The sequence below is a fragment of the Carassius carassius genome, chromosome 42, assembly GCF_963082965.1.
Source record: "Carassius carassius chromosome 42, fCarCar2.1, whole genome shotgun sequence".
NCBI lineage: Eukaryota > Metazoa > Chordata > Actinopteri > Cypriniformes > Cyprinidae > Carassius > Carassius carassius.
Window position 1 is genome coordinate 10,846,624 of NC_081796.1, and position 18,562 is coordinate 10,865,185.

General features: G+C 41.7%; 1 protein-coding gene across 1 annotated transcript in view; it reads left to right on the forward strand.

Annotated features, from left to right (window-relative positions):
* Positions 1-18,562, forward strand: part of LOC132123790 (transcriptional activator GLI3-like) — a 301,233-nt gene that overhangs the window by 166,222 nt on the left and 116,449 nt on the right. The window contains exon 4 of the mRNA XM_059534428.1: positions 8,982-9,087. Coding sequence (XP_059390411.1) covers positions 8,982-9,087 — 106 coding nt within the window. The remainder of the gene's footprint in view (positions 1-8,981; positions 9,088-18,562) is intronic.

Genomic DNA, 18,562 nt, shown 5'->3' on the forward strand with positions numbered 1-18,562 from the left:
CTGCTGTCTGTGAGACGCGGCTCTCTTTCTCGTGCGCACCGAACACAGCACGCGAGTAACCAGCTGCTCAGTTCAGCTTTCCCGCATCGCGGTGCTGAAGCCAACTTGATTTGTTGAATGCTCAGAGCACGTTATAAAACGTATTCTTAAAATACACATTTCTGTTTTATTAAATGCTCATATTTAGTGGTGGGCCGTTATCGGCGTTAACGTGCTGCGTTAATGTGAGACTCTTATCGGGCGATACAAAAAAGTATCGCCGTTAATCTATTCTCAAAGTTGGGTTGGGAACTGGGTCTATACTAAGCAAGCTATTTTGACTTTCACCTTGATATTTTATGTAACTGACTGGCTGAGGCCAGCATAAAAAGATGCTCAGGACAGTTGACGGGCCACTGCTGCGCATCGTCACGAAATCTTATCTTTTTCACGTGTTTTTAAGCCTTACCGCTTGTCGAAACATTAAAGCATCCAAACACTAGACGCGGAAAAGCTGAACAGAGCTGCTGATTACTCGCGCGCTGTGTTCGGTGCGTATGAGAGAGAGAGCCGCGTATCACGGACAGCGACACTAAACCATGCTCTCTTCTGCAAAGTTCTCCTCAAAGTCCCTTCTGCACCTGAACGAACAAATACAAATCGCAGTTTGAACAAACAAAAAGATGTGAAAGAGGCCAATTCGGTATTCACGGTGGTGTTCAGGGTTCACACAGAGAAAGGCGTCTCAAAACACTTCAACATCGAATTTGCTTATTTTTGCTCTTGTGCCGACAAATACATACAAAATATGTCAAAATATCCACCTTGGAAATTATGCCCGAAAAAAACTGTCAGTTATTTCTTAATTGAAAGTAAACAGTTGAGGAAAAAAATGGGATGTGTATTATATTGGATGCGTTCATTGTCTCTTAAAGTGACCGCGCCTAATTTAGCTACTAGCTGCTGTAATGTTAATCCAAGAAAATGAAAGAAAATCACTCACTGCTCTTGACTGAATTACTTTGTAGTTTTAAACAGTCAAACCAAAAATTATTCAGACACCAGATATAATTTTTGATATATATAGCAAAACGTCTCAGGTTACGAATGTAACCTTGGTTCCCTGAGTAGGGAATGAGACACTGCGTCCTCGAGGGGTCGCTATGGGGAACACCTCGTCGTGACCCGTGTCTGAAGCATACAATGAAAAAACGCCAACGTGTTGGCCGGCGACAGCCTCTGACGTCACTACTGGTGCGACTATAAATAAGCGCCCGGAGAGCACGTCATTTACTTCTTCGTCTGAAGCTTGCGTCTGAAGCATGGCTCAGGAAGCTAGAGGACGCAGTGTCTCGTTCCCTACTCAGGGAACCAAGGTTACATTCGTAACCTGAGACGTTCCCTTTCAAGGGAACTTCGAACTGCGTCCTCTAGGGGTCGCTATGGGGAACAGTATACCCATGCCGCCATGCTGAGGGGAGTGCAGGCCAGAACCATGGCAAACACTAAGTACCAACTCTACCATTTCCATGGGAGTTGCCCCTGGGACGTTTAGACGACTGTCCGTGACATTATCCCTTACAGCCAGAGGCCTAGGCTACATACCTGTAGGGCCTCGGCCCAGGGTAGAGCTCAAGGCTTGGAATCAAGAAGGATTCCTTTAAAGGGATATGGCTAAGAACTTAGCATTTGTACCAGGTCTTGCCTGTCACACAGGGGCTACCGCTAGCTTACGCATAAGCTTGCTGAAAGAGCTGTCTCAACAGTTCTCTAGTAGCAACACCCTGTTTAGATAGGTATCCGAGGATACATAGGTGGAGTAGCGCCCAAGATGAACGGGGCTTTTACCAACTCAAGAAAGGGCACGAAGCAACCGCGCGAAGCCCTCACCATATAGGATTTTAGAAAGAATGCAGAATACTAGTGTGCGAACTTACCACAGTGCGGATTTCAGAAAGTGTGCAAAGACACTTACCATAGCATGGATTTCAAATACTGTTCTAAGGAGGGGCTCTGGTGGCACTCCGATAGAGCAGATCATAGATGCTAATGTTGCATTTCAAAGAAACAATACTGGAGCGCTCTGGGGAAAAAACAGAGAACTCCGTCACCTACAGCCTACAGCCTCTAAGCTCCATGCGGGGGCGCACCCTCCGCCTGCGAGAGGAGATCTCTCCTGACAGGAACCTCCCATGGATTACCGTCAAAAAAGAGAAATCAGGCCCAGGAATCGTACCTGGCCAGAACAGGGCTACTAACAGCAGCCGAACACCATCCCGGCGCCTCTCTCCAGAACTCCCGGGAGCAGAGCAATCGGGGGAAAAAACTTAAAGCCTCGGCCATTTCTGTACAATGGCGTCCAGCCCCATTGGAGCTGGATGAGTCAGAGGAAGCCAGGGGGGACAGCGCAATGCTCTCTTGAGTCGCAGCAGATCCACCCGAGTCTGGTTACAACTTCATCACCTCAGTGTGAATCCGTCATTCCCCGGGCCTCGGCCCCTGCCTCAACAGGATGTCTGTTCCCATATTAAGATGCCCAGGAATGTGACTGCTCTCAGCAAGAGAAGTTCTCCCTGGGACCACTGTTGAGGGACTTAAGCGGCCAGGAGGCCCCATAGGGTGACCTGGCCGGACATCAATGAAATTCCCTGCAGTGCTGAGCCAGCTTTGATGATCAGAGTTTTTTTTTTTTTTGACACATAACCACCAGCAATTTAATACACAAGTATATACAGAAAGGGTTACAATTTTACTCTACCCACCGTCCTGTATTGGAGCCCCCCTCAAGGGGCGCCTCCTTTTAGTCCGGACCATCAGTAAGGTGGTTGTTCTGTGAACATAAAACCATCCAAAAACATCATAAGTCCAGCATAGGAGACTGTTATGCAAGAAATTCCCCACCTAACCTCAATTAGGTGGAGAGCTGGTGGTTACATGGGAATCAGGGAAAGGAGCATAAAAAACAGAGGTTAAAAAACACCCAAGGGAATGAGTAGCTACGTTAGGTATCGCTCCAATTCGGACGAGAACGCTGCCTCGTCTGAATCACATCCCTCAGGTCCTGCTTACCTCCTCGTAACCCACGATTCCTCTTTACCTTACCTGTTGGCGGGGGAGGAGCGTGAGCCACAACACTAGCCTTCTGCGCCTGTCTTTAATCCTCAGATCGAGACGGGCCAGGACCCCTATATTGTTCGGGCTCGGACCTGGACCTTCGTGGAATGAAGGTTTTAAAGGCAGCTGAGCGCGCCCTTGCCTCCCTGAACTTCTCGACCACTGTCTCAACGGAGGTACCGAAAAGTTCGGAAGGTGAGACTTGTTCTTCTCGGAGCATCGAGAAGAAAGCCCCTTTCTTTCCTCCCGATGTATAACTCGTATGCTGAAACCGATGGATGCGAGAAGAAAACGGCATTCTTTCTCAATTTCTGCATGTAAATCAGGCAAAAATGGAAGGCTCACCTGGGCTGGAGGGCTATGGTCAGACAAATAACGCTCGTCGAGACGACCTCGTGCTAGTCCAACTTTGCAGTGGCGCGATCCATAACCTCTAACAGCTCCACATACACAGGGCAGGAGGATTGGGGACACTCAGCTTCAACTTTTTCGCCACCCTCAAACATCTCCTGCTCTTCCTGGGCAGAACCCAGCAGAGCACTAACTTCAGTATCAGAAAGGGTTAATGGCAACACATCTTCCTCCTGAAGTTCACTCTCGTCTGCCGCCAAAGAGCGCGAAAGGGAAAGTCCCTCTCTAAACTCCTCAGCGAGCTCCATCTGTGATCCCCACGAGCTCATTCTCCTCCGTGCCTCAGCAGCGGCGGGTCCTGAACCGCGGGAATCAGACGTCCGTCCCTCTTTCCTCAAAAAAAGAGACAGACGAGAGCGGAGCTTTTTGATAGAAAAACGCTCGCAGTGCACGCAGATCACCCCCTTAAGGACATCGCGTGCATGTTCTTCACCCAAACAAGAGATGCAAAGACTGTGTGTGTCATCAGGTGTCAAATAACGCCGACACGGATGTACACACTGTCTAAACGCCTTACTAGTGGATGCCATGATAAACAGAGAAAGATCGCTCTTTGTGTGGTTGTTCTCTCAGAATGCACGCTTCAAACAAAACAGTCAATGAAGACGAAGAAGATAATGACGTGCTCTCCGGGCGCTTATTTCAGAGGCTGTCACCGGCCAACGCGTTGGCGTTTTTTCATTGTATGCTTCAGAAACAGGTCACGATGAGGTGTTCCCCATAGCGACCCCTAGAGGACGCAGTTCAAAGTTCCCTTGAAAGGGAACTGTAATAATGTGAGAAATGTTGAAGGTGTCTGAATAAATGTAGGTTTGATTGTATATTTCATTTTTACATTGAAGACTATCCAGTGCAATTTTTACATTTAATTTTATTTGGTTTCTGTACCTTGACACCTAAAAACTTGAAAAAAACTTAAACATTGTGTAAATAGCACAAATAAATAAAAATAAACGAACATACAAATTAAACAATTTCAAACAGGGCCCACTGGTACAACCTTCACCGGGTCCCCGCTGACCCCAGCTACGGCCCTGCTCACGCCTGTTTCACACATACTCCATCTGCGGTGCGTATGCAGTCCATGTGCGTTACGTATGTGGTGCAGCACGGACTCGATGTGCTTTCACACAGGACGCGTTTGCAGTCCGCTACTTGGTACGTAAACGATCGCTGCACTGCTGCAGACGCAACGCTCCTGGAACGCAACTGGAATCCGTTAACATGGGTGCGTAAAAAAATATGCAACGTATACGCACTGCAGACGGAGTATGTGTGAAACAGGCGTAAGGTTGTTTGCAACTTGTGCAATGTGGAATTAGTTTACAGCTTTTTCAAGCACTTTGTGATGCATTTTGGAAACAGGAGATGAGCCCCTTTTCTAATGCACCACCTAGCTTGATAAACCCCTTCTCAAAGACTTACCGTTTTTCAATTTTATTTGGGAAACACACATATTCTGAATGCCTTCGGCAGAATTTGAATGAGCCATTTTAATCTAGATTAATCTAGATTAATTTCAAGATCACAGTGAGATTAATCTAGATTAAAAAAAATTAATCTATGCACACCACTACTCATATTAAATCATAGCATAACACATAAGTAGGTACAAAAATAATCAGTGATACATTTGCAACTCCATAAAATTTTGGGTCGCAATGGCATTTCAAAAGGTCGCATATGCGACCATTTTGGTCGCAGTGTAGTTCCCTGCAACAGCACCTGTGGAACAGAACAACAATGATTACCATACTCTACCCCTGCTCACTCCTCCTGCTACCCCTCTGGTTTGAGAAAATCTCGACCCCCTCACTCCGGTAGATTCCGGAAAGCACCAGCTCTGAAAACTATTTACCTAGTAAAACTTGAAGTTTCCTCGGGTCGAGAGCCTGCCGACGATCAGCAGTGGGATCTAGCTTGCTAACTCCTCCTTTCAGGTTGGACTTGAGGAGGACATCTACACTGAAAAGCCCCATCAGCAGCACCCGTGCCATCCCATTGGGGGTGGTACAAGCTTTTGCAGTCTCCCAACAATGTGATGACACAGTGACTGTTCCATCATTCCCGACTTTCACCTTTTGTAAACAAACAAACTATAAATAAATAAGAGCATAAGCAAATAAATAAACAAGGAAAATCAGCACAAGCAATAGAACGACAAAAAAACTTTTAATTTTTAAAGGCATTGTTGCCAGTACTGGTATCTTCATCACCAAACTCTAGGCATTTTGCTTTTCTCACTTCCCGCTCAAAGTATTACGCATGCGCGAGCTCAGTCCTTCGTCGCGTAAGCAGTCGGTGCTGAGTGAGTAGAGTATGTATGCTAATTGATCTGCCACAATATGCAAGCCTCTATGCATGCATACCTCCAAGATCCAGTGTGGAGGATTGAACATTAAAACGCAAAGTACATTTTTATGAATGAAAAAAATCTATGAATATGTTTATAATCTTTCTAATTTACAGTTAAGGGTAAACTGTTGCTTGTGTAATGCAGATTTTTGTCTTCACTATTTTCTTTAGGTTATATAGCTATACCATGCATGTCCATGCATATGCTATGGTTATTTATAATATATTTCATATATGCATGTGCTATATATATATATATATATATATACAGTGTTGGGGAGTAACTAGTTACATGTAACGGCGTTACGTAATTTAATTACAAAATTATTGTAACTGTAATTAGTTACAGTTACTAAGAAAAAATTAGTAATTAAATTACAGTTACTCATGAATTTTTTTTACGATTACAAAGGGGATTACATTTGAATATTTACCCACATCCACATACAGATTTAACTGATTTCTTTCCCAAATTGCACTGACTATTCTGAGACATACCGCCCTAATCATTTCCGGGATGCGGAAATACAGTCTGGTTCGTAGAATCCAGTCATAAAAACGGAATGCCTAACGCGGACGGAATATGCCACATTTTGGATGACTAAATCAAAAGTAGGTCAGTACACTTGAATCAAAACATGACATCGACTAGTGTCTGTGAATATAAAGCCCCAAAAATGCAATATAGTGTCTGTGGAAATCAGGCGCGGACTGGACACCGGGAGAACCGGGACAATTCCCGGTGGCCTGGCAGCCGATTTTGCGAATTTGCAGAGAAGCAGAACTGCTGTTCAGGGTTTCAGGTCAGTTTCATCTGTAAAGATGCTTTTTTGTCTTTGTTTTTTTATTTATTTAATCAAGCTGCAGCACGTTGCTCATCAGTCATCACTCAAAATACTATATAAAAGACATCATTATTATCTGTTGTAATGTTACTATAGTAATTTAGCTGAAAAAAAATTCAGATTTTTTTTATAGGTTTAGGGGGAGCTACGACAGACAACAACACAACCCTTACGAAAATTAACATTTTAATATTTAACTATAAATCCAGAGAAAATGGTTACTATTGTTTAACTGTGATAACCAAAAATGTAAAATTATTTTACAAATCCATTTGCAAAAGAACAAAAAAGGTTATTTTACTTTTATATAGGCTAATAAAAGCATGGTAATTTTTTGTAAGAGAAAAACATGACTCGTGTACAGTATTAGGATTTTTCTATAAAGATATTGTAGTATTGTAGAGTATTGTATTGTAAAGTATAGTTTTGTTCAATCTTGAGTATTAAAGTCACGAGAGAGATGGATAACAGGGCAAAATAAAGAGACTGAAGAGAAAAATGGAAGTGAAGGTGCAGTTCAGGAGAGAACTTTTAATTATTTTGCATGTCCCCAAATTAAAGATTTAAACCTTTTTTATGTCAGGTCCATACAAAAAATAGTTTTGTCCATGAATTTGTTTGTATGAGTTTGAATTTTCCAGTCTGATTTTTTTCCCAGTCCGCCCCTCCTGTAAATTAATGGCAAAGATATGGTTTCATTTACTACACATAGGCCTACTGAAGCTCACAGTGTTTTCAACCTCTGCTACCTCAATATAGGAGTACGAGCACATAAACATAATTTCTAGAACTCTGTGTCACTTCATGTGCATTTTACTTATTTTGAGAAAACTATCATCATATACAGAGACAGCAGTTTCAAAAAAACACCAATGTTTCAGGAGTTTATTACACAGAATACGTCACATGCTTATTAGATAACTGTATTTAAGTTGATGTATATGCTTTTATTTATTATTCTTTAATTTTCACAAATTTAGAAAAGTAATCAAAAAGTACTCAAAAGTAATTAGTTACATTACTTTAATAAAGTAATTGAAAAAGTTACACTACTATTACATTTTAAACAGGGTAACTTGTAATCTGTAACCTATTACATTTCCAAAGTAACCTTCCCAACACTGTATATATATATATATATATATATATATATATATATAGATAGATAGATAGATAGATAGATAGATAGATAGCACATGCATATATGCAGTTTTTTATATGTATCAATATATATACATATATGGTCTATGCATATATTGCAATATATTTGAAAATATAAATATTAAATCCCATATATTAGAATATATTGCCTAATGCAATATATTTTTGTTTCATAAGGGGCCTGATGTTAGTGCTGCATTTGGCAGCTTGTATTGTATAGAATTGGACTCAGATGTTGGGCATTGATCCCTGGGCACACCCTTTAAACACTGTGGCACACAGTTGACAGATGTTTACAAGCGAAAAAACATGTCTGCTTCTGCACCCTCCCTTGTTACAATGCCAGAGCCCACTGCCATTCTTAATTACTGTTGCTAGGTTTCACTTTATATGCTCTCCGTTTCAGTAACAAAAAGTATCATGATAATACCAGGTTTGATTGATCAGATTACAATAGTATTACAATCTGGTTCCAACACTATATATTTAAAAGATGTGAAAAATTTTAATTCTCCGCAAACCAGCAAACGTTTAGTTACATTTTGTGAGCAAAAATTTTTATACTATGGAAATGTATGAAGTACGACTCACATCTCTCTGATCCAGGTCCTTGGAATAATCCTAATCTACCAACCAAGCATCCACCACCCCAACCCCTCCTCAACCATTACAGCGCCCCTGATTTTTATTGGAACTTTAAACTGAGAAGCTACTGTATATTTCTATAATCTATAAATTAAATAAGGATGCTTACGTTACACATAGACCCACATTACACGCACAAGATTTGTCAAGTATGGTGAAAACAATGAAACAATAAAAATCCTCCACATTTTCACTTTGATTAGATTGCTCAAGCATGGTCCCAGATAACATGCACGGTACCTTCAACAATATATTTTATTTATGCTAAAAAAAAGTCTAACAACATATGTTTTTAATTCACTTTTAAAATTAGCTTTGCTTGAGGAATGAAAATATAGTAATTATTTTTTGCCATGTTAGTTTTAATTTTTATGAATCCACGCTACTAAACAAATTACTGTCTACCATGGTATTTATGTTTAAACATTTAATCACAATTCTTTTTTTAAAACTCTCTTTTTCATTTTACAGCTACACCTCAGTTCTTTCCTGGTTTTCATCCTCCAGTACCAATCGATGATAGACACACACAAGGCCGATACATTTATGAACCCTCGCCAGTACCTCCGCTACACGTGTAAGTAAATGCACAGACTAACACAACTTTACTTATGTCTATTCCCATGTTTAAAGCCACAATGAATGTAATTAAAGCCACCTTCTATTGAGTGTTAAAGAAAGACACTACAGTTAAAGCCATTGTTTTTGGAAATATATATATTAAAAACCAAGATGATGGCATGTGCACATGCTGTGGCTTCTCTCTCTCCTGTCAAAACGGCATTTTTGTGTTTTTAGTCTTGTGAGTCGCAGTGTTTTTGTACGTCTTCATCGCGTCTACCTGTCTTTAAGTGCGCATACAACCATGAGTTTCTGGTCAATGTTGGCAGAACCACATTTTTAGAGTTAAATTCCACGCACGACGAAGAGCTGCAGGATCTCAGTCTGCTCCAGAGGCCTACCACATCACCAGCCCCCACTACTGCATCTCACCCACAGCGGAGGCACCACAAATGGCATGAGAGGAAGCAGAAAAGGGGTAAGCGCAGAGGTATCCGGGCTAGGCTAACAGCTAACACAAGCCAGACAAGCCAGGCTTCCCCACCATTTTACTGGCTAATGTACGCTCTTTGGACAATAAACTGGACTACATCTGAATACTAAACTCAACTCAGAGGACTGTAAGAGACTGTTGGGTTTTTGTGCTCGACCAGCTAACATGCTATAGAGTGGACAGAGTTCTCGTCGAGGTAGGTAAGACCCATGGTGGCGGGCTTTGTGTTTACATCAATGATGTGTGGTGCCGCAATGCTATTGTGGTCTGCAAACACTGCTCTTGCCTGGTGCAGTTAATTTTTATTAAGTGCCGGCCGTTCTATCTACCGAGGGAATATATAGCTATATACTACTTGTTGCTGTATACATCCCTCCAAGCTCCAACAACAGCAACAGGAGCGAGGCACTAAATGAACTGTACCAGCATATCAGTGAGGAGCAGACAGCCCATCCTGATGCTTTTCTCATCTTAGTTGGGGATTTCAACCATGCAGACTTAAAGAGTATGTTTCCAAAAATACACCAACACATAGACTTTCCAACACTGGGAAACAAGACTTTGGACTTTGATTACACCACCCAGCGAGAAGCGTACAAGGCCCTCCTCCCCCACCACCACCTCAGACCACATCACTGTCATGCTAATTACTGCATACAGACTGCTTGTTAAAGTCGCCAAACCAGTTCACAAACAGATCAAGTGTGGCCGGAAGGGTCATCAGAGCTACTCCAAGACTGTTTTACTAACACTCACTCTAATATGTGTAAGCAGGCTGCCACATACAATAACACCACAGACCTCCAAGAGTACTCAGAGATGGTCACTGCCTACATCACCAAGTGTATGGATGATGTAACAGTCACAAAGACCATCACTGTCTGGGCCAATCAGAAGCCGTGGATGATAGTGGAGGTGTACAGACTCCTGAAGGCTCGGAACGCTGCCTTCAGAGCTAGATATGAGGTGGGCCTGAAGACAGCTAGGGCCATCTATCTCGAGGCATCAGAAAGGGCTAAGAGGCAGTACTCCAGGAGGATAGCCCATCGATTCAGTGACAGCAGAGACACTCTGAGTCTGTGGCAGGGGATACAGACCATTACGGACTACAAACCCCACCTCAGACCTGTGGCAGCACCATCTCCCTGCTGAACGAACTGAATGCCTTCTTCACTCGCTTTGAGGCACAAAAGTGCACCACTGCACAGAAGACTCCACCTCCTCCCGTCGACCAGGTGAAGATACTGTCCCCGGACAGGCTGAGGAGAGTCCCCAGCTGGATCAATGTACGCAAAGCTCCAGGTTTTGACAACATTCCTGGGCGTGTATTGAGAGATGCAGTGCAGTGGAACTCACTAATGACTTCACAGACATTTTCAGCATCTCACTAACCCAGGCTGTCATCCCAACATGCTTCAAAGCTACCACCAACATTCGAGTCCCAAAGAAGCTGTCTCCATCCTACTTCAGTGACTACCGTCCTGTTGCACTTATTCCTATTCTCATGAAGTGCTTTGAACGGCAAGTCATCCACCACATCAAGTCTGTCCCCTACCAGTTTGCATATCGATCCAACTGCTTGACCGATAATGCCATAACCACTGCCCTCCACTCAGCACTCAGACATCTGGATAAAAAAGACTCATACGTCAGAATGCTGTTCATAAACTTCAGCATTCAACACAATCATCCCTCAACAGCTCATTCACAAACTGGTCCAGCTGGGGCTCAACACTTTCGCTGCAACTGGCTGTTGGACTTTCTGACTGGAAGAGCTCAGGCAGTAAAGGTCGGCAGCAACCCATCCAGCACCATCACACTGAACACTGGGGCCTCCAAAGGATGTGTGTTGAGCCCCCCTCTTCACTCTGCTGACCCATGACTGCACACCATCACACAGCTCCAACCTTCATTAAGTTTGCAGATGATATGACTGTTGTGGGTCCCATTAGCAACAGAGATGAGACAAACTACATGAGCAAGGTGAGCCGCCTGGCCGTGTGGTGCAGTGACAACCATTTCTCACTGAATGTGGAGAAGATGAAGGAGATTGTTGTTGACTTCAGGATAGTGTGCACTCATGTTCCTATGACCATCAAAGGTGTGACTGTGGAAAGAGTTAGCAGCACCAAGTTCCTGCCTGTGCACACCACAGAGGACCTCTCCTGGACTGACAACACCGCAGCACATGGCAAGAAAGCGTCTCTACATCCTCTGCAAACGGAGGCACCATTGCTAGCATTCTGACTAGCTGCATCACTGTCTGGTTTTGTGCCTGCAACGCGTCCTGTAGGAAGACCCTTCAACACATAGTGTTGTTTGTGTGTGAGAGATTCTTAATTGTTGGTGGTTTTCCCTGTTGGGAAGAGGTAACATTTGTTATTTTTTACAGTTGATCAGGTGGGACCATTAACCCTTAAGATAGGCCTGTGCAAAAAAAAAGGCTTAGTTTCTGGCTTGTATATGGAGTTATATGGAGTATAAAGTCAAAGTCACCTTTATTTATATAGCGCTTTAAACAAAATACATTGCGTCAAAGCAACTGAACAACATTCATTAGGAAAACAGTGTGTCAATAATGCAAAATGATAGTTAAAGGCAGTTCATCATTGAATTCAGTTATGTCATCTCTGTTCAGTTGAATAGTGTCTGTGCATTTATTTGCAATCAAGTCAACGATATCGCTGTAGATGAAGTGATCCCAACTAATCAAGCCAGAGGCGACAGCGGCAAGGAACCGAAACTCCATCGGTGACAGAATGGAGGAAAAAACCTTGGGAGAAACCAGGCTCAGTTGGGGGGCCAGTTCTCCTCTGACCAGACGAAACCAGTAGTTCAATTCCAGGCTGCAGCAAAGTCAGATTGTGCAGAAGAATCATCTGTTTCCTGTGGTCTTGTCCTGGTGGTCCTCTGAGACAAGGTCTTTACAGGGGATCTGTATCTGGGGCTCTAGTTGTCCTGGTCACCGCTGTCTTTCAGGGCAATAGAGGTCCTTTCTAGGTGCTGATCCACCATCTGGTCTGGATACGTATTGGATCCGGGTGACTGCAGTGACCCTCTGATCTGGACACAGACTGGATCTGGTGGCCACGGTGACCTCGGAACAAGAGAGAAACAGACAAATATTAGCGTAGATGCTATTCTTCTAATAATGTAGCAAGTACATAGGGTATTATGGGAAGTGTTTCCGGTTCCGGTTTACCTAATTAATGCAGCCTAAAAATCCTTTAACGGATTTGGATATTAAAAGCATATTAGTATGTTATGTGTATGCCAGGTTAAAGAGATGGGTCTTTAATCTAGATTTAAACTGCAAGAGTGTGTCTGCCTCCCGAACAATGTTAGGTAGGTTATTCCAGAGTTTAGGCGCCAAATAGGAAAAGGATCTGCCGCCCGCAGTTGATTTTGGTATTCTAGGTATTATCAAATTGCCTGAGTTTTGAGAACGTAGCGGACGTAGAGGATTATAATGTAAAAGGAGCTCATTCAAATACTGAGGTGCTAAACCATTCAGGGCTTTATAAGTAATAAGCAATATTTTAAAATCTATACGATGTTTGATAGGGAGCCAGTGCAGCGTTGACAGGACCGGGCTAATATGGTCATACTTCCTGGTTCTAGTAAGAACTTTTGCTGCTGCATTTTGGACTAGCTGTAGTTTGTTTACTAAGCGTGCAGAACAACCACCCAAAAAAGCATTACAATAATCTAACCTTGAGGTCATAAATGCATGGATTAACATTTCTGCATTTGACATTGAGAGCATAGGCCATAATTTAGATATATTTTTGAGATGGAAAAATGCAGTTTTACAAATGCTAGAAACGTGGCTTTCTAAGGAAAGATTGCGATCAAATAGCACACCTAGGTTCCTAACTGATGACGAAGAATTGACAGAGCAAGAAATATAGAAATATAGAGCTGAGTATCATCAGCATAATAGTGAAAGCTAACACCATGTTTCCTGATGATATCTCCCAAGGGTAACATATATAGCGTGAAGAGTAGCGGCCCTAGTACTGAGCCTTGAGGCGATATGATACATCTTCATTCACTGCTACGAACTGATGGCGGTCATATAAGTACGATTTAAACCATGCTAATGCACTTCCACTGATGCCAACAAAGTGTTCAAGTCTATGCAAAAGAATGTTGTGGTCAATTGTGTCAAACGCAGCACTAAGATCCAATAAAACAAATAGAGAGATACACCCACGATCAGATAATAAGAGCAGATCATTTGTAACTCTAAGGAGAGCTGTTACATCAAGAGGTTTTGGATATGCTAAGGAATTTGGATACATCAGGAAGATAATTTAAAAAGCAGTCTTTTGTGGTAGAAGTGATGGTTCTTCCATACTTGTAACAAGAAGTAGAATTTACAGTTTTGGCTATATGAAGTTTGCACAGAACTAAATAATGATCTGAGATATCATCACTTGGCTGAATAATTTCAACACTATCAACATCAATTCCATGTGACAGTGTTAAATCTAGAGTATGATTTCGACAATGAGTAGGTCCTGAAACGTGTTGTCTAACACCAATTGAGTTCAGAATATCTATAAATGCTGATCCCAATGCATCTTTTTCATTATCAACATGGATATTAAAATCACCAACTATTAAAACTTACATGTTTCACGTACATGTATGAAAATCGGTACACACATGTAACTCTCCAATACCTACAAAAAAGTTTCTAGGAGCAAAATTCTAAACCCAACAGGAAGTCGGTTATTTTTAATATTATGAGCAAAATTTGTGTCATTTTTGCCATTTCCATGAGTTGTATTTTAACGAACTCCTCCTAGAGACTTATTCAGATCAACACCAAATTTGGTATGCCTAATCTAAAGGCCTTTGCGATGTTAAATTGAGAAGATTTTGAGTTTTCGTCGAAGGGCGTGTCAGTGGCGGCCTGGCGAATTTTCGATGATTCGCCATGAAAAATGAAGTTGCTATAACTCAGACGTACAATGTCCAATCTGCCCCAAACTTCACATGGTTGATAAGATTCTGGAACTGAATAGATTGACATGCCCATATTCAGTTATAGTCATAGCGCCACCTATTGGCAACAGGACGTGTCATATTTTATTCTGCGAAGAACTACTCCTAGAAATTTTATGACATCAATGTCTTTTTTGTGGTCAGTCTAATCTAAAGGCCTGTGCGATGTTAAATTGTGAAGATCTTGAGTTTTCGTTAAAGGGCGTGTCCATGGCACCGTGACAAAGTTCGATGTCTCGCCATGGGAGTAGAAGTTGTTGTAACTCAGGCATAAAATATCAGATCTTGTCCAAACTTCACATGTTTGATAAGAGTACTGACCTGCACACATCTGGAGGCCAATATTCCATTGGGTGTGGCAAAATGGCTCGATAGCGCCACCTATACACTTTCAATGGAGTGCGCCTCGAGCTACGTGTCACGTACATGTACGAAAATCGGTACACATATGTAACACACCAATAGCTACAAAGTCTCTTGGTACGAAATCCGAATCCCAACAGGAAGTCGGTTATTTTGAATTTTCCCTGCAAAATTGGTGTTGTTTTTGCCATTTTCAGGGGTTGTACTTTATCGAACTCCTGCTAGAGATTTATTCAGATCAACACCAAACTTGGTCAGTGTAATCTTAAGCCCTTTGCGATGTTAAATTGCGAAGATCTTGAGGTTTCGTTAAAGGGCGTGTCAATGGCGGCCTGACAAATTTCGATGTTTCGCCATGAAAAAGGAAGTTGCTGTAACTCAGACATACAATGTCCAATCTGCCTCAAACTTCACATGTTAGATAAGACTTCTGCCCTTAACAGATCTACATGCCCATATTCCATTATAGTCATATCGCCACCTGCTGGCAACAGGAAGTGGCATATTTTACGCTGCGACAAACTACTCCTTGAAATTTGCCCGGGTGCAAGGGCCCGTTCATCGCTGCTTGCAGCCTTAATTTATAATGTTTTTGATTTTGATATAAATTATGACTTGATAGTATTTTTTTCTAATGTGCATAATATTATCAGTTCTTGTCTAGGCAGAAATATCATAGGAAGGGGTGTCAGTGTGTAGTCTAACGGTATTGTAGTACACAGTGTATTAGTTCTGTTTCAGTGGGGCATGATCCATACATCTCCATGGTGATCTATAGTTCTTTGTCAGAGATCAAAGTCTGGGTTAACACACTGTCAAGAGACGTACTATTGAGTATGTCAGTTGCAGAGATAGACATGGCAGCCTGTTAGTGCTTGATTCCTTTAAAACTGCTCATCAGGCCCTGTCAGAGTAGTTGTTACACACTCCTCACTCACACAGCTATTCTGCAAGCTGTCACATGTAGCACAACAATGCCCCACCTCAAACCCAAGCCAGGAAATTCTTTCTTACTGATGTACAATTGTATGTAAACTCGTATTAAGAAGTCACACGCTTCAAGATAAGAAAAGTTTGCTACAGTAGCTGTTGTGATTCTATGCCACTAGCGATGCCAAAACGAATTGCAAAAATGGTTGTATAAAAGTACACAGGTAGTCTGGATCATTTCATTAGCAGACTTAATTTCTGATTGGCTGATTGTGCTGGTCAACCAGGTATTCCAAAAAAACAAAGACAAAAAAGCTATACAAGCAAGTCTTTTTTTATCAAATAATTACTGGATAAGGATACATAACATTTTATAGAGACTACTATTTAAAAAGTGACGTGACATACAGCCAAGTATGGTGACCAATACTCAGAATTCTTGCTTTGCTCTCAGTAACGGCTGGTGAGACTTTTTTTTTTTCAAAGAGACCATATCATAAGAGAAAGATCATATGAGACTTCATTCAAAAACATAAAAAAATCCTACAAACCCCCAACGTTTGACTGTTGTGTATTTAGTCACAATATGAGATAAAATTTACAATTACACAACAGTCAAAATCGCAAGTCACTTTATCCTTTTGTGTGTATTTTGTGTTGACAATTTTTTTAAATATATATTGTATAGTAACTAAAATTAATTTTACATGAAAGCAAAGTCTATGTAAGTGTTCACAGTTTGTCAGGTCAACAGTCTTGAGCTCTCTATAAGGGGGTCTCAGCTTCACATTTCTGCAGAGTAATCGTTTTTCAACTCTCTTTGTCATGTTCTTTACTTCTCATCTTCTTTTTTAATTTTCTTGTATTCAATTCAGCATTAAAGCACACTGTGTTCCCTTTTAAAATAACAGCCTATGTTTGCTTTTTTTATACATTTTTTCGTCATCTGTCTCCACTCTTTACTTTCTGTCAACCTTTCTTGCTCTGTCACAACATGCAAAACCATTGTACCTCTATGGCGAGATAAGTTAAATGGGGCAGCTTCTTGGTCCGTATTACGATTGTGTATTCTTCATCATTACATCCTCTGTTTCTCCCACCTCCCCCCTCCCCTCTCTCAATCGCTGATAGTCATATCTCTCTTGTGCCTGTTACACTGCTAAGAATAATGAATTTTTTTTATGTCACCTGCTTGCTCTAACCCATGTGCTAAAGAGAGGTTTGAAAGAGAGGGAGAGACGTGCGCTGGGGGCTTGATTGATGTCCAGTGTCAACATAAACAAAATGGCAAATATAATTTACTATTTAGCTTATGCAGAGATAATGGGGCAACACAAGGCTCAAACAAGACTCAAACAAACATCTTCCACGGTTTATCATTTGCTGGAGAGATATACTGTACAAAGCATGGGTTTGAGGAAGAGAGGGAAAGCAGGTGAAATAAATTACAGGTGGGGCAGCTGTAGTCACAGTACATGCTTGACTTGCTGCACTTGCTTTGATGTGGAGAGACACACTTTTATGCACATACTTAACAGAGTGTGAGCCGTCCTACAAATCACTTCACTTTAGAGTCTATGAATATGAAAAAGAGCGATAACAGTGTCCAGTCCCATTAATATAGTTTAGTGACATGGCAAGAACCTTTATTTAAAGTGAAAGAAAACTGATGGTAGTAAGTGTTCTGTGCGTTTTCCGTTTTCTGGCACCATTTAGATATATATACTCACCGGCCACATTATTAGGTACACCTGTTCAATTGCTTAGTAACACAAATTGTTAATCAGCCAATCACATGGCAGCAAAGCATGCATTAAGCATCTAGATGTAGTGACGATAGCTTGCTGAAGTTCAAACCGAGCATCAGAATGGGGAAGATATAGACCCCTTAAAAGTTTGTAAACATTCCAACTTATCCGGGTGGGTGGGGCTTAGCTGGAGGCAAAAAGAGGCGCAGACGCAATGTTGACAAGCGTAAGCTAGCACATTTTAGGAGGGATTTATTAAACATGGATGCAGAAGAAGGTTCGGAACTGTCAGAATATGTACAGTCCCTGACTCTGCGGGATCGTGACAGCTTTTTTTTTTAATTAACTCTCGCGGATGGAAGCAGGCTACCTGACCCCTATGCCATACGGCCAAATGAATTACTTTTGGGTGGTATGGGGAATTTGGTCAAGGCTTATTTTCTAATGTAACCTATCGCTGGGCTAACTATGATTAGCAATGTGTATTATTTTAAGAGACCATTCAAAGGATGGCACACATATCTATCGCTGTATGTTTGTTTAACATTTAAACTAGCTAGTGCTGTAGGTTGGCATAGATTATTTTACCTGATATGAAGTGTGCACTGCAAACACAAGCATTATTTATTTTCATCTCTGTCCAGTCTGTACGCCGTATTACATTCAACCACAATTGTCTTCTTGATTTCTGTGAAGGAATGTCTGCCGGGATCCGGTAAAACTTTAGTTTTGAAACAAAAGTTCTGTTCCTTCTATTCTGGCAGCCAAAAACCCAACAAGAAGACATTTTAAAGTCAAAACCTCAAACTTTTAGCGCACCTGCTATGAGTTCTGCCTTATGTTTTGCCTCCAGCTAGAGCGGTGACGTCACAGTGACGTAGGCGATTAAGGGGTCAATGGGATTTAAGTGACTTTGAATGTGGAATGGTTGTTGGTGCCAGACA